The sequence below is a fragment of the Orbicella franksi genome, chromosome 1 (assembly GCF_964199315.1).
Source record: "Orbicella franksi chromosome 1, jaOrbFran1.1, whole genome shotgun sequence".
NCBI lineage: Eukaryota > Metazoa > Cnidaria > Anthozoa > Scleractinia > Merulinidae > Orbicella > Orbicella franksi.
In genome coordinates this window covers 6052056-6068561 of record NC_138145.1, presented here as the reverse complement: position 1 = coordinate 6068561, position 16506 = coordinate 6052056, and the positions used below count along the sequence as shown (strand labels likewise).

At 40.4% G+C, this 16506-nt stretch overlaps 3 protein-coding genes across 3 annotated transcripts in view; 2 read left to right on the top strand and 1 right to left on the bottom strand.

Annotated features, from left to right (window-relative positions):
- The window catches only part of LOC145488922 (uncharacterized), a 29711-nt gene extending 27051 nt beyond the window's left edge, over positions 1-2660 (bottom strand). Inside the window, exons 1-2 of the mRNA XM_081468151.1 lie at positions 2195-2660; positions 1019-1088 (exon numbers count right to left, since the gene is read on the bottom strand). Of these exons, the coding sequence (XP_081324277.1) occupies positions 1019-1088; positions 2195-2212 (88 nt within the window). The 5' untranslated portion in view covers positions 2213-2660. The remainder of the gene's footprint in view (positions 1-1018; positions 1089-2194) is intronic.
- Positions 2661-2959: 299 nt separating this feature from the next.
- Positions 2960-12477, top strand: LOC145463809 (complement component receptor 1-like protein). The gene is made up of 13 exons (XM_081447634.1): positions 2960-3138; positions 4261-4434; positions 4722-4895; positions 5464-5637; positions 5921-6097; positions 6411-6779; positions 7338-7514; positions 8015-8194; positions 8278-8499; positions 8735-8899; positions 10173-10343; positions 10714-10785; positions 11647-12477. The coding sequence occupies exons 1-13, from the start codon at positions 3051-3053 to the stop codon at positions 12000-12002; spliced, it is 2499 nt and encodes an 832-aa protein (XP_081303760.1). The 5' UTR covers positions 2960-3050; the 3' UTR covers positions 12003-12477.
- Positions 12478-13951: 1474 nt separating this feature from the next.
- Positions 13952-16501, top strand: LOC145487988 (uncharacterized). The gene is made up of 3 exons (XM_081467119.1): positions 13952-14417; positions 14648-15047; positions 15091-16501. Exons 1-3 carry the CDS (start codon positions 14030-14032, stop codon positions 15857-15859), a joined length of 1557 nt encoding a protein of 518 aa, XP_081323245.1. The 5' UTR covers positions 13952-14029; the 3' UTR covers positions 15860-16501.
- Positions 16502-16506: the final 5 nt, after the last annotated feature.

Genomic DNA, 16506 nt, shown 5'->3' with positions numbered 1-16506 from the left:
AAGACAGAGACGAACCTAACGACAGACAGGGAGCAGTTTACAAGATCAAATGCTCCGACTGCCAGGCTTCCTACATTGGTGAGACTGGCAGAAACCTTAACACGAGACTGACTGAACACAAACGAGCCACGAGAAATGGTGATGCCAACAATCACATTGCTGTACATCATCAACTGACAAACCACAACATTGACTGCGACTCTGCTCAGTGCTTAACCTACAGTACAAACTATTTTCAACGACTGACTCTGGAAAGCTGGTACACTAACCTAGAACAAACGCCTCTTAACAGATGTCAACAACTACCGGCGCCTTACAAACGACTTATCCACGACAGAAACGAAACCGACAAACGGACTTCTAACAGACCGACTTAACAATACACGGACCAAAACCGACCCACTTGACTAACAATAGACGGATCGAAACCCACCAATGACTGATGACAAACTTTACAGGAGTCTTTCAGCCAATACCATCATGGTGATACTGACCAATCGCGTTCAACGGACCAGACTTATAAGATCATCGACTGACAAACACTATTCACTTGACTCTGAAGATGACTTCCGCTCAGGTTGTCGAAACGTCAGTCACCAACAACAGTTCTTTTCAGAACTACACTCACCCGGACGATCACACTATACGAACTACTGATACTCCTGGGTTCAAACCATTTACTGTGTGAATAAATCAACATGACACGAGCGTGGGACAAAGAAAAATTCTGAGTCCCCGACATGAAAAATTCACCAGCTTAAAATTCACCATCTTTATTAGCTTATCAGAACAAAATACTGTTTGCCATTAGGAATGTATTATTATTGTATCGTTACTGTTTTGTTTTTGACCATACATGTACGTTTAGATCCGTTTAGCCTTTATTTGCGTGGCAAGTACTCTACTGAACTTGCAGTCAATAGTTTATAAGCGCATCAGTTTTTCTTACTAATTATTTACTTTACTTGCTAAAAATTACCATGAAGCCGGGCAAACTTCAAAGCCGATCTAAACTTACTTTTGCTCCGGCGGCTCCCAGCACTTTCAATGCAGATTACCAAAGTGATCAGAAATAAGCACACAAGGACCTAGAGAGCGGAAGAAATACATGCTTTACTAAAAACGTCTAAAAACGTTTTTTCCTGTTTGATGTTTACTCAATTATCTCATACCAGGCCAAGCCAAAAGAGAATTTAGTGCAAAATGTCTATGAACTGAAACAGAAATACTAACTGCTTCACAAAAGCGCCTCGTGTCTTTTACAGTAGCACGCCCACCTCCCGATTACACCATCAGCTGTTTATTAGCTTTGTTTGCCGGATTAATAATCGAGGTTTGCACTCTACGTTTAAAGACGGGTTGAGCATTTTAACCATGTATAAGAAATCACATGCAAGAGGTGCGAGGCACGGGACAAAATTAGCGGCAAAAGTAGCAACAGCCAAAACACTTGATCAACAATCTTAACATCTCTTTCAACGAAGGAAATAAAATGCGCGCGGAAAGTGGTTAACCTGGTATTAATGTTATAGGTGCATCTTTACTACAGCTTACATCAGCATTGGAGTAAAAACAAATGTTATTTGCGCAATGAAAATCGATACTCTTTTGACTTCTGAAAGTTCTTATAACATGCTTCCTTCTCAGACTTTATAACTTCAAAAAAGATTACACTTTAATAAGCGTGGAGACTGAGTAGATAGCTATCTACCGGAGCATTCCTCCCCTACTTACTTAAGATCAAACTTGTTATTTCCACGCAGACATATGCTGTTTTCAAAATTTTTCCTGTCATTTGATGCGAAAAAATGCCACTGGATTCATTCCGGTTTAATTAGACACTGAATTAGATCACTCTGAACGAACGTCGAACGCGCCCGTGCAGGATAAATCAAGAGGAACAATATCAACATTTGAACACTTGTATTATGAAGAATTATTATTATCGCAAATTGTAATCAGTGGATTCTTCTGATAAGCGACTCCGCTTTGTCTTAACTTATCCTTTTCAAAAACTGCTTTGACGACCTTTTCAATTGTTTCGGCTTCCAGGTTTCTAAGAAAGAGAAACTTCAAGATATCACGTAAATGACCTAGTAATTCTGGTTAGTATTTTAATTTAGTGTGTACGTTTTTTTGCTTGTTTTGTTAATCCCAATACGTTTGTTATAGGAGACCTAGAAATACATCTTACCTCATATCTCGAGAACATCTTGCTCTGTTGATGAAACTTTGGATTAGGTTTTACTTGCAAATATCTGTTATTCAACTTCCGCAGCAGCGTCTTGCTGTGGCGAATCCTTTCGTTTTCTTTTATCCGCCTGAGGCGATGCGATCGAATGTTGCTTGCACAGATGAATTTGTTGAACTTGTGCCAAAGACAAAAGCGTGCGCGCACACTGATCTGTTTTGAGCTAACGTTTCAACGGAAAGAAGGTCAAATTCTCAGACGCTTCAAAAATAAAAAGGTCGGTAGAGTTATTTGCTTCCTGTGTTAAAAAAATATATATTCCTCGCTTTCTTTAGCGCTTTTTCTTCTCCATGCTTTGTAGGCAACGTCTAAAATCCATTTTTGCTTCGTGCTGATTGGATCAGCAATTCGTTTCTTACATTATAGAGAGAAAACGAACGATAACAGTGCAAGATCAAGAAGGGGCCAACTAAGACCCCCACTAAACAGCCAAGTTCATGAATGACGACGCAAATTGCCCAATAGCTATAAAAAGATAAGCCGCGGGGGTTGAAAAAGTTGATTAATTACAATCTCAGCTGATTTGGCTCTCGTAACATTAACAAACTTCGTTCTCAATGAAAGTTCGCTGACTAATTAATGAATTTGGACTTCCTGTTGAAAATCCAGAGCGAAAGCATCTGTTGTTTCCTCACGAAACAGTTGGCTAGTTGTCAAAGCAAGGATATAGCTGACAAGCAATTGGATTAGAGGTGCTGAAAGGTAGAAATCTCTTTAGCACGTTCGTGCACGTTTCCCTTTCCTTGCGGCTGAGACGCAATAGAGATACTTCAAAAGACATTTCGTCTTCGTAAACAGAATGTACGGTGACAACACGCATCGTATCTGCAAATACGCTTTTTGTCTTTTTCTGCTTCAACTGGCCGTAGCCCAAGACCAAACCCCAGGTAAGTAGATCAACACTCAATGGCGATGCATATTCTTTTCTTGTTGATTTCATTGCATTTGAAATTCAAATCTGCCTCGTCTGTCGTTAAGAAGCGACTTTATATTAAAGTACATGTACAGTATTTCTTGAATGTTCAGACTTCTGAAAAGAACACTACCATCTTGCAATTTTAAGACGAATTGACGTGACGCTATAAAGAAAGTATCATAATTGCGAAATTGGAACTCTCCAGATATCCAGCCGGGTTTGTTGTTCCTTAATTTCCGCGAACGTCTGGTTTACATAACCGAAGATAAGACACCTCTTTACACTCTAGTGTGGGATAGGGTACAAGACGATTTTTCCTGGTATACCTGGGGTAAGATAGCGCAGTTTGCCTGACCGGGAGTCCCTTACTGGACAAATATCCCTTACGGGGATGGGCAGAGGTTTTGCTGATTTCACTGGGGTCCTGAGGGTGTGAAGAAGAATGTAACGCAGGCAGTAAAATCGAAACATGTTATGTCACGCTCGAGCCCCGTTACACAAGTTAAGTAAACCAGCTGCTATTTGTAGTTTTTGCAGTATTTAGAAGGAAAATATTTAATGTATTTTTCTTTGTTACACTCTCGAAGTCTTAATATACAGCGTGAAAACGTTTCATAAAAGCAATTTCCTATTTTGACCTTTTTTTGAGTAGTTTTCAGGGGGTCTTTTTCCAGCAATCTAAACCAAAGTTATTCAACGTGTTATTTGAAATCCTGAATCGAGGATCTCTTCTACGTGAAATAACTTGTATATTGATTAGCGCTCCTAGAAATGATAAAATTACTAGAAATTGTACGTTTTTAGTAGTCTAAAATGTGCAAAACACTGCACGCTAAAATGGCCAATCAGCGATATTAAAATGACTTAAATTATCCAAGGTTTTTGTTTCTCGAAAATCTGGCTATGAACTGTGTTAGAACTTGCAACTAACCTAGGCCTTGATGCTTTAAATCTGATTTCGCACGGTACAAACACGATAGAATATTAGTTCATCGCTTTGCGCATTATTTGTACTCCTCTTCGTGAGGTTAGATAATAAATAGCAATACAATCACTGTCTATAAATTATCTGTATTCTCTGTTTTCTGTATAGCCAAGACATGCCCTGCCCCAGAAGCTCCTAAAAATGCTATAACAGTGGGAAACAACACAGTTGGCTCAACCGTCAAGTTCTTGTGTAAAGAAGGTTTTTTTCGACTTGGAAGACCATTTACAATCACATGTCAATCAGATGGACAGTGGACTAAACCTGATGTGTCATGCGTAGGTAAGTGTGGAAAAAATTGCTCTCAAAATACTCCTTGTTTTTTTGTTTATTTACTTGCTTGTTGTAAATATCTGTTTATTTTGTTTGTTTGTTTGTTTGTTTGTGTTTTTTTGTTTGTTTTTTCCTCTGTCTGTGTATCTGTCTGTCTGTCTATCTGTCTGTTTGTTTGTTTGTTTGTTTGTGTATTTGTTTGTTTGTTCCTCTATCTGTCTGTCTGTCTGCTTTTTGGTTTCCTTACTTTACTGTCTCCTTCATCCCATACTTAACATCACTCATCTTTTTATCAGCCGTAAGCTGTGGAGATCCAGGATCTCCCGTTAATGGCAAACGTGAAGGCTGGTTGTTCCAGTTTGGCAACACCGTCAATTTCACATGCTTGCCTGGGTATGAGCTAGAAGGACCCAAGACAAGAACCTGCCTTGCCAATCAAACATGGAGCGAGACACAGCCGATTTGCAAACGTAAGATTATCTACCTAGTACAATTTTAGCCTGCACCGAAATTTTCTGGAAAAAGTCTCGCGACCAAAACAAAAGTCTACCTTAAAGTGTTTGGACTAAAGTCGCACATATCACTTCACCTATTTTCTTTTTCTAACCACCTTTCTTGCCGCCTCCAACTAACCGAACGCCTGCAAAAAGGCTAATGGAAAAATATCGCATTTAGAAATAAAAACAAATTGTTGCTGTGTGGCACTTTGAATTGAAATACATTGGATTAACTGTCAACAGCAAGTGCTTAGGAAAATTTTCTTTTTGAGACGTTTCGAGAAAAACCCCTTCATCAATCGAAGAAGTGGTTCTCCCGAAACGTCTTAAAACATTTTCATAAGCACTTTCTGTAAACAGTTAATCCAATGTAATTGAAAAATATGTCGGCATGATAATTCTCCTTTGGTTGTAATACACACTTGACAGTATTTGTTGTTTGTTATATATAATCATTGTCAGTTGTCTCCTCTATTTTTCTCCGCATTAGATCCCTGAAGTATTACTTTCTATGACTCTCTTTGTTCTATTTTGACTTTAGCTATCACGTGTGAGGACCCGCCAGCGGTGGCTGAGGCGGAGATGTTCGGCGGCGGCTTCGTGTTCGGAGCGCACGTGCATTACACGTGTCGCGAAGGTTACCAAATGCAAGGACCAGACAATTTGGCATGTGGAGAACAAGGAGAGTGGATTGGTGAAGTTCCCGTTTGTACAGGTATGTTCCATTTCAGTTGTATTGAACCAGTGTTTTAGAGCTGAGTTCTCTCAAAGTTCAGTGTCTTCAAGATGCTTGTGGTTTTCAAGTAAGTTCTCACGAATTAATGCAGAAGACGAATATGTAATATTAGGAACTAAGGTGATGTTTGGTATCTACGCATTGACCGGCAACTGGTGGGTAGTTAGGTAACAATCATTACAAAGGCATCACCATCACATCAAAAATATGGAAATTATCAGACAAATCAAACTTATAGTTCAATTTTCAATCACGGCTTTAGTAATAACCTGTGCAGACCCTGGTATACCGCAGTATGGTTCAAGAAATGGAAGCGAAGATTTCAAGTATGGCGCGAAAGTCTCTTTTCGCTGCAACAAAGGGTACATCATATATGGGTCTCACGAGCGGAGCTGCGATGGTGAAGGGGAGTGGACTGGGGTACAGCCGTATTGCGTTGGTAAATAACCTCTGAATGTTCCATAGCTTTCTTAGTTTTTTTTTTTTGTTGTTTTTTTTTGTTTTTTTTTGTTACAGCCTTTTTCTTCTCTCGTCTTTTCTAAACTTTTTTTCTCTTCCCCTTCCCCTCTTCTCTGCTTTACTCTCGTTTGTGATGTTCTTTATGGCCTGTCTTACCACGCTTTTCTTCGACTTGCCTTCACAATACGTGTCAGTCTTGTACATATTAGTCAGTAGTGGACACATCACAACACGAAAGAATGACCTTTTTACAACTACTGGATTATCATTTCTTTTATTGGCTTTTTTAACAGCGTGCGCTGGAGTTGACACGCCTGTTTTCATCAGGAAAGGTGTTCGTTTTCTACGTGGATTAGTCAAGGAAAAACGCGAAAACGTCGTCACAGTGTTGACAGAATCTTCTGATGAGGAAAAGGACATCGTGATCTATGGACAAGGGACGCAGCATTACATTATGGTAGAGGACATTCTTCCGTCTCCGAGGCACGTCTTTTTGGGAACCCGAGTCATAGCAAAACACGTGCGAACTGGAAAGTACACCTTCGCTAGAATTGACGCTATCAATGGCGACAAATATTCTGTCACCTTCGAGGACAAACAAGTAACCGAAGGAATAGTGGCTGTCGAGTCTATCCGCAATTTGTATCCCCCGACGTTTTGTGGTAGGTAATCATTGATACTTCCGGGTAAGATGGCCAATATTGCATAGGATATATATCTCAGTATTGCATGTTACTCCTGGCATCTTGTCGCATTGCCGCAACACGTAATAGAAAGCGATACGATTGAATCTTGAATCTGACGAATAATAAAATCTCCTCTCGTCGGAAATTATCAGATCGACCACTGAGCCTTACAGAACGTTTATTAAAACCGGGGCCATTCAGACAAAGAAAACCAATCAGATGGCAGAACTGAAACAATAGATACCAACATGTCAAATCCAGCAAACAACATGTCTGGTACAAAACAAGTCCACTTTGAAAATGTTGGAATCTATTGTTTTAGTTTTGCTATCTGATTGGTTTTCATCGTCTTGGTGGCCACGGTTTCAGTAAACGAACTGTAACATGTTGCTTCAGCATGCTAACTCAAGAGCCTCTAGATTGCTTCTATTTTCATTTTTTTGGAAATTTAGTATATAAGGGAACGTGCAAAGATCTCACAGTTAATCCCACCGATTTCTCTTATAATTCCCTATTTTCTTGTGGCTACTGTAGCAACGTGCCCAGACCCAGGAAGCCCAGAGAAGGGCTTTAGAGAAGACAGACTGGAGGAATTCATTGTAGGGACAGAAGTGGAGATTGGTTGTGAGATTAATACCAAGTTGAATGGCACAAGTAAACGAAAATGTCTGCCCAGCGGAGAGTGGACGGGAGAACAACCAACTTGCGTGAGTAAGTGGAAATGTTGTTTTAGACTGAATCTAAGAGCGACTTGTTGGATGGAAGGGGACAGTTGTTGTTACTGTATTAGCTTTATGATTGATGGGTTTAGTTTGCAAGAGGATGGCAAGCACAATCCCCACTTCAAATAGGTACTGGGCAAAAAAAGATCCCAAACACAGGTCTCTTGGAATTCGGTGTGCAGCAGAAATGAAATAGGAAAAAGCGTGCATATTAACTTAGCTTGATCGAAACACCCGAAAAAAATCCGAGTTGTAAAAAGCCGAGCAGTAAAAATTAAGTACATTCATAAAGGAAGCACTTTCAAATTCCTTGAAACTTTCTAGAGTGTTTCCATCGTGGTATGCGCATATAGCGCATATTGCTTTATGAAGATCTGTGATCTCACCACCGATCAGCGCCCGTTGTATGACAGCAGTTTTAGAAAGTGAAATACCAAATCTGGATTACATAACCCTTAGACTTAACTTGAGTTTTTCATTTAACCTCAGTCACCTCTTGTTGGGATCTCGATGTCCTTCCTCCCAGGAATGGAAAAAGAACTGGTAACGACTTTGGTATTGGCAGCATTGTAACTTTTTCTTGTGATGAAGGCTACGAGCTGGATGGAGAATCGAAGCTAACCTGTCGTTCAGATGGTCAGTGGTCTGATATGGTGCCCTTGTGTAAAGGTATGTTAAACAATCTCCATGCTTCTGTTCATTACATCAATGTATCTTCCGCATAACTAAGGTATTTCCTTTGAACTTAACAGATCGCTGCGAGGGTGTGTCTTGTAAAGCTTGGGAGAAGTGCGTTTATGACAGCAGCAATGGCGTCAGATGTGTCTGTCGTGATAACCTGGAATGCCCAGCTGATTTCCAACCAGTGTGTGGCTCGGATGCAAATAGTTACAATAATTACTGCATTATGAAGGCGACAGCTTGTAGACAAGGCAAAGAGATGGAGAAGACTGCAGATGGTCCGTGCACTCCAGGTATGCCTGTTTTTGTTGCTGCAGCTGTTGTTTTGTGCTTTCTTTTTTCCTTACTTTTCTGTCTGTCTTTCTGACTGTTCGTTTGTTTGTTCATTCGTTTTGTTTGTTTGTTTGTTTTTTTTGTTTGTTTTTTTTTGTGTTGTTTTCAGCTTCTGCTTTGGTTTCTCAATTTTTTGTCGATAGTATGGCCTAGCTCAACTATTTGTTTCCAATTTTCATTTGCATCTATTCACAGGAGCAATTTGTCAAATCGTTCCATCCAGCAATTGCAGGGGGTATTTTAGAAACTTTTATTTCAACTTGGAGACCAATGCGTGCGAGCCGATCGTCGCCGGTGGCTGCCACCCAAGTGGCTGGAATGGCTTCACCACTATAGAAGATTGCAACCGCACTTGTTCAGGTAAAACATGAAGCCTTAGCTACATTTGATTTAAGGTTGTCCTTGTATCTACAGTTCAGTAGTCATTCAAACTAGCATATATATATGATTGTTTTTCAGGGTATGCACGCAGGATCAGTGTGGCATTTGTTATGGTGTTTTGCGCATTCACTAATTAGGGACTATAATTATATATGTGCAGTCACGTTGATTTGGATTATCCTTTCCTCGTTCGTTGCTTTATAAAGGGTCCACATTTTAAGAGAGGCCCTTTCCCATTGTGCAAATATACGATAATGTTTGGCCGGCAGTTGAAGAGGTAGGGAAGAGGGTTTCTAAGTAGGCAGCAGCCTACTAGAGACATCCACATTCAAATTACAAACTGCCAACATCACATGCAGTTTCCTTGCCTCGAATCAAAGTTCCAAAGCCAACCCTACAGGAGATTACCAGAAACAAGCAAGCTGAAATGAAGTCGTGAGCTAAGATACATGGTAAATCCGCCAGACAACGAAACGTCGGACAAGATTATTCAATAGACGGGGCGATAACTTTGCCTGTGAACTTATATGAAACTGAAGAGTTCTTAAAACCAGTCAATTTGAATTCGTTGAAAGACTTACTACTTGCGCGTTACTTTTTAGTACAGCCTAAAAGGATCCTATCGTCTTCAGGATATCTTCGCAAATCCTTGTAAATTTTTGGGTCTTTGTTGGGTCGTATCAGGAGATTATCATAATCTCTTGGTCATATTTGGAAGCCGTAATTTTGCGGATGCAAAGGGAAAAGAGCTGGTATGTATAACACTGCGATTTGGTCTTAATTCTGCTTGTAGGAATGGAATTTGGGAATTGCGATTTGGAAAAAAAAAAGGGATGGGAAATGGGATTGGTTCCCCGCCCCCCTCGACGCCCCCTTTAGGACCCTCTTTATTTAAGTGCTCCATATTCCATATACCTCAACAACAGACAATGGAAGATTCCTTCAGTGATGAAGTCGCACAATCAGTCAACACCCATCAACTGAAATATCCAATTATTGATTGGAAATTTCACTCGCTTAAACTGATTATTGAAGTTATGACGAATAATATGTTAGAATATTTCCTGTCTATTTCCAGCTTTTTTACTTCTTGACTATACATTGTATATTGCGGCAGAATCAAATTTGCATTAAGTCCTGTGAGTAACATTCTGCATGGTGAGCATGGTGTTTTTCACTAGATTGTAAAATAAGAATTCGATAAAACAATATTTAATTTTCAATAGCTCAGCTTTTTACGTTATCCATACAGTGGATGTGTGTGCTCAGCCAGCTGACACAGGACCTTGTGAGAAGAAGACAATTCGATGGGCGTTTCACTCAAAAGCAGGACGCTGCAAGCAATTCAAATATGGAGGCTGTTTTGGTAATGAAAATAACTTTGACACAGAAGAAAAATGCAATAAGCGATGCCCACCTAAAGGTAAGAGGTTTTTGTTTGCTTCTTTTGTGCGAACTTTTGCTTTGTTTGCATTTTTGTTTCTTTGTTGGACGATTTTCCTTTTCTTAAAGTTTTATGTTATATTGATTTCTTCTTTCCACTTAATGTTCGATTATTTCACGTCTTGTCTCCTGCTCCATGTCTTGGTCTTTCCCAACTGAGGTTTTTGTTTGTATTTTACCGCTTCTTTGTAATGAACAACACAAATGATCTTGAAGTATCAACTGCGTATCCAAACCTACCTGATGTCACGAAATTGCATGAAAACCCAATAATAACAGGGGGGGAAAAGTGACAAAAATTCTCAGTTGTTTTATATCTTTTAGCCTCACGTGCTGCCTTTGTTTTTCAGCTAAACCAAGTGAAAACTGCCCGAAGTGTGTCCAAATGAAAGTCGGCGGGGTTTGCCGAGGAAGTAATATTGGTAAGTCAACGGGTTCTCGCGATTTATCCTTTAAAATTGAGAGTCAGCGTTTTTTTATGATACAATGTTCATCAAAGTATACGAAACAAGTGACGAAAGGAATTTTATAAGTAGACTACGAGTAGTCCTTCTTACGCCTAGTCCGTTGGGCGTGATCGTTAATAAACCCCAAGGAAAACAACGGACTAAGCGAAAGAGGGACTATTTACACTGTAGTGTATTTTATTAGCAGCATCGTCTAAGACCTCAATTCACCAATAAGCCAGAACCTTTGTACTTAGTTACGCATGTAAGTATCTATCCTAGGTATGAATGCTAAACCTCTTCCAAGCTACACATGTCAAGTTCGAGGTTAATAAACGAGGGTCTTGAACTCACAATGCCACATCAGTCCAGCTGGTTTTCGCAGGGGTCCATTATTGAGGTCAAATTGGAATCTTGAAATGTTGGTTTTTCGAGAGGGAAGAAAATCGGAGTGCTCGGCTGGAGAAAACTCTTACTTCACCCTCATAAATCTCAACCCATATATGGCACCAGGCCGGAATCGAAGCCAAGCTACATTTGCCTGCGCCACCCCTGCTCTCCATAGTTATGCGTTTCTTGTCCCCAGAGCCTCCGTTTCGATTGGTCACGTGGTCGCGATCTACTCGTCAACGACATTTTACGACGAGTAGCTCTGGGGACGAGAATGAAGTTATGCAAAAAGGGACTCAAAGAACCTGATCTTCAAGTCCGCTTGTATTTTTATTCAGGGTTTACTTTCTCACGTTTTTTGCGCACTGAGTTTGTATAGGCCCAAATGGTGTCCTGCCAAGTTTGACTGATTTGTACAGAGTATTTTTGTTTTGTTTTGTTTTTCAGCCTTTATCGCCAAGGTCAAGAATATATTGCCAGAAGACCCGGCAAAGAAACATGTCCGCTATTTGGTTGCAATAAATAAGGTGCTAAAGAACACCAATGGGTCCCTTCCTGAGGGGGACGCGGTCGTCAGTGTCCCTTATGATAAGTCACCAGACTGCCCCTGCCCTTCGCTACCCGGCAAGACTTTCATCCTGGTGGGTAATGTTGTAATTGAATCCAGAGAGGAAGTCCCCAAACCGGGTCTTATCCTCTCTCAGCGAGCATTTGTGCAAAAGTGGAACAAGGATAACAAAGATTTTCTCGCAAAGTTGCAGAGAAAATGTGGCGAACATATGGATTTCAAAGGACTGATTTAAACTGAATTCTCTTAATCCGTTTTAGCTAAGACGCCTACATTGTTACTGTTGCTGTTAGGGTCTTTTTTGTTTGTTTGTTTGTTTGTTTGTTTGTTTTTTGTAATTATTATGTCATTTTTTCGCTTACATGTAACAAGTAAATTTAGGGAACTGTAGAGGTAATATGAGGTCCATATTTCAAGCAAGGTATTTTTTGGCTCGTATCATCTCTGGGTTTATTTGCTTTCCAGTTTTGTAAGAACGCGACTTGAACAGGGCCTAGACTGAGAAAATCGCTCTAAAAACCGCTTGCTCTGTTCCTTCTCTGGACCCACGTAAGTTCAATCCATTAAGTTAAGCTCTTGAATAAAAAGAAAATAAGCCTAGCAGTAAATTCCTTAATTGAATTTAGTATAATCGCCATCAGCTATGAAGCTTTATTATAGTAACTATGCTTGTAAACCTTATGCTTGTAGTAAATAAAACTGCTCATTGTAAAACAGTCAGTAGTATATTTTCGTTCGACTATTAGCAATGATTTTCTTGGTAAAAAAAAAAAAATTACAATGACCAAACTATCAAGAACACACGTGTCGATCTGGATACAGCCATTTAACATCACGTGCTTCAGTCGTTAGTCCACATGTGGGCCTCTCACGAGTTGTAGGAACGTTTCGGTTGCTTAAAACAGAAATGAAATGGGAAGGTTCCACTAGTGATCCCTTCAAGGAAGAATTTCAGAAAGAAAAGTCTGTTCACCTTGAGCTACCACACACTCTATTTTCATTCGTTTATTTTCTAACGTCAAGCCATGCTTCCTCCATAGCGTAACCCCATACTTTACTATGTAACCATGGTTACACACCGCTTACATAAAACCAGGAATACGGCTTCTGATACAACCCACAATCCTCCACTTGGCTCTAGTGAGGCTGACTCTAGAAACATCAGCTTTACAATTCCGCTATGGCGTGCGGTTAATTTATCGTCATTGACTTCAAGTTGATTAGTAGCTAATGGCTTCAATTCACTTGCCCTCCGACCCAGCGCATGACATCTTTGTTCCATTTTACAACCTTGTATCCTAGCGGCCAGTCTCCCTGGCGAGAGATTACAATTGAACATCGCTATGTCGAGCTGGGCTATTTCGAATTTTCTGCCATTTCAAACTGAAATCATTTTTCCTCTTGATATCAGTTTTTCAGTCACTTACTATCGGCGATCTCTAACCCCGACGCCCCGAGCTAATTTTCGCTTCCATGACGAGTTCGACCGATATACCTCCCCTCAGATACGACAAAGATTTTCGAAACAGTACTGTGATCAGTTGACTGGGAAAAGCGAGGGAACTGGGAGCAAAACAAAAATAGTTTGACAGAAAATAGTCTCCCACGCTGAAGTTCTTCGGGCTTGTCCCACATTCCTCCCCACGAAAGGAAGGAACGCGCGACGAGCCCCGTGGGAAGCTATAGAAAACGCGGTCCGAAAGTGTATGCATGGCGAGTCCAAATAAACAGGGTCATATTCTCGATTTCTCAATTCGGCAGATGATCCGCTGCAACTCTAGCCTCCCAGTCCTGCGCAGACACTCTTTCCTGGGGGGGTACTCCCGAAAAAATGGGTGGGGGTGTGCGGCCCACCTCCCAAAACCCTCACCCTATTAAGGCGGGGGTCTACCTGAAATTTGGTGGAAAAATGGGAAAAAAATTTTCGTTGGAATACACATCTTTTACTATTTACCTTTCCATTGACAAATGAATTTTTTGACTATTTTTAATAATTTAACGTCAGCGAGGCACTTTATTGGACGAGGTGATCTATAAAAATCGCGTTGCCATGGCAACGGGAATGATAACTTTTGTTTTTCTCTTGTTTACTACCTCTTGAATCCCCAGGAAAGCGCGAAAATCGAACCACTGTCAAATAGGGCATTCTCTGTTACCTCTTACATGAAGCGGGGTATTGCCAATTGCATTATGGTATAGAATTTTAGCTGTGGGAGCATTGGAGGTCGGAGTATAGACATATAGGAATATTTTTGGTTGAATATGGCTGGGAAAAGGCTTAGAAGTCGTTTCAGAAAAACACGGAAAGGAAAAGGGTTTAGTGGGGTTCCTTGGTACGCAAAATCGGTGGAAAAACCAGTGTTGGAAGAGGATGAAATTGCTCGCTCAAAACCGGAGATGCCCCACGAGAGTCACGAGGAGTTATTGGAAACAAGTGACATGGAAGGCTCAGACACGGAGCTTGATCAGCCGGAGAGTGCATCTAGAAAGAAGATGAAGCTGTACAACTCGGAAGATGACAGTTCTGAAAGCTCAGAAAGCGAAACAGAAACTAAGAAAACTAAATTAGTGGAGGCAGAGGATGGTTACAGACTGGTCCATTTGAAGAACTTATCTTCAGTCCTTTCCAATGTGCACAGATGCGAGGAAGGTGAGTAAAGCAACATGAAACTTGTAGGACAGTTTATTTAACCAAATGTGTTTGAAATTGAAATTATAAATATAAATGTATGTAAGCAAATTTTATATATTTTAAAAATTATTGTGCATTAGTATTGTGGGAGCAGTGGGTATAGGGGGTATATGACAATAAAATTTTTGGTTGCTTTTACATTTTTGAAGAATGTATCTGTTTTTCAAATACACTATAATTGGTTTTAGGGAATCTGACTATTGAAGAGAACACTGGTAGGCGTGCAGGGCTGATGTCTGATCTTTCCATATGCTGTGATGGTTGTGATGAAGACACCACATTACACACCTCAGTCAACATCTCCAAAAGAGGAAAGTCATTTGACGTAAACAGAAGGGCTGTCTACCACTCAATTGAGACTGGTTGTGGTTACGAAGGACTTGCATCATTCTGCAGTATTATGAACATGCCATGTCTGTCTAAGAGGGCCTATTACAAGCAGGTGGAGACTATTTTAGATGTCTTAGAAAGTGTGACCAAAGAAGAACTCTTGAGTGCAGGCCAGAAGCTTCGAAAGCTTATCACGGAGGAGAATGGAGAGTCTGATACTGGAAATGTTATAGATGCGGCAGTAAGTTTTGATGGCACGTGGGCCAAAAGGCCATGTCCAAAAGAGGATGGGAAAACACCTCCTGAACCTAAAATCTCGAACAAAAGGAAAACTTGAGGATGGAAAGCCCATTGGTGGTCATGGCCGGCTGACTGAAGGCGAGATAAAACAACTTCAAAAGTATTATGGCTTGGTTATCCGTCAAAACACTCTCTCAAAGGCAAATCCCTCAGAAAGGGAAGTAGATGTTGCTGTGTATGCAATGAAAAAGAACATTGTTGCCATACTACATCACAGTGTCAAATCAGACAATCCTACAAAGCAACATAGATTCTGTCCAGTGGGAGAGAACTCATGGTGCAAGTGGCAACAGGACCAGGCGACAGGCACAAAAACATACAAAGGGGATGACTGTTTGCCAGTGGTGTTTTTGGAACTGTTGAAACCAACATTTCTTACTCTCAGTGACTCCAAGCTTCTTGAGAGATGTGTAAGGGGAACAACCCAAAACCCCAATGAGTGCATTAACTCAATGGTTTGGGTCAGGTGCCCGAAACATAAGCACCATGGAGCCAAAGTGGTGCGCTGTGCAGCTGCATCTGCAGTATGTCACTTCCATAAAGGAGCAGAAAGCAGAAAGAAAATTATGGAAAGACTTTCTATTCCACATGGGTCCTATACAAGCAGCTTAATACACATCAACGACAAGAAGAGACTTTGTAAGGCTGATAGCCAGGCAACAACAAAAGTGAAGAAGAAGCGTCGCCAGGGCCTATCACTTGTTCGCACAAGGCGGGAAGAAGCCCTCCGTGAGATGGAGGGCATCACTTATGAGGCCGGCGGCTTTTAATTTACTTCCCCAGACTCAAATAATGAGAACATGTACTGTTTGACACTTATTGGGAACACAGTTCGATTGATACTGTCTTTTATTTGTGTTTATTGACTTTAAAGCACTATTTCTTAAAATGTCGATATTCCGCCTTTGAGCAAAGATATCTCAAGATGGATTTGAGATATTGAGCTGAAATTTTCAAGGTAAATACTTCTTAGTGTGTTGATGGTAATAAGCGATGGATTTTGTGGTAGGAGTTAAAGTAAAGAAATTGTTGAGCATCAAAAATTCAAATTTTACCTAATTTTGATCTTGTAACTTGATACTATTGCTTTTTTGTGCAAATTTACAACTGAGCAAATCCCATCGCTTATTACCACTAACAGTATGTATTCTGTAAGATAATATGAAAAACACACAGTTTTCTGTAGCCCAGAATGAGATATCTTTGCTCAACTACACATCAGTCATGCACAGCAGGCGGCAGTTTGACCAGCCCGTGTCACGTGATACATGCAAGGGGTGTCACTAAAACAGCAAATTTTATAATCTTTGATTAAATAGCTTTCCAATGATATATAGTTGTCTGTGGTTTGGAATTATATCCTGACTGGTATAAGAGTTCAAAAAAGTTGCATTTTTTCAGGTATACCCCCGCCTTA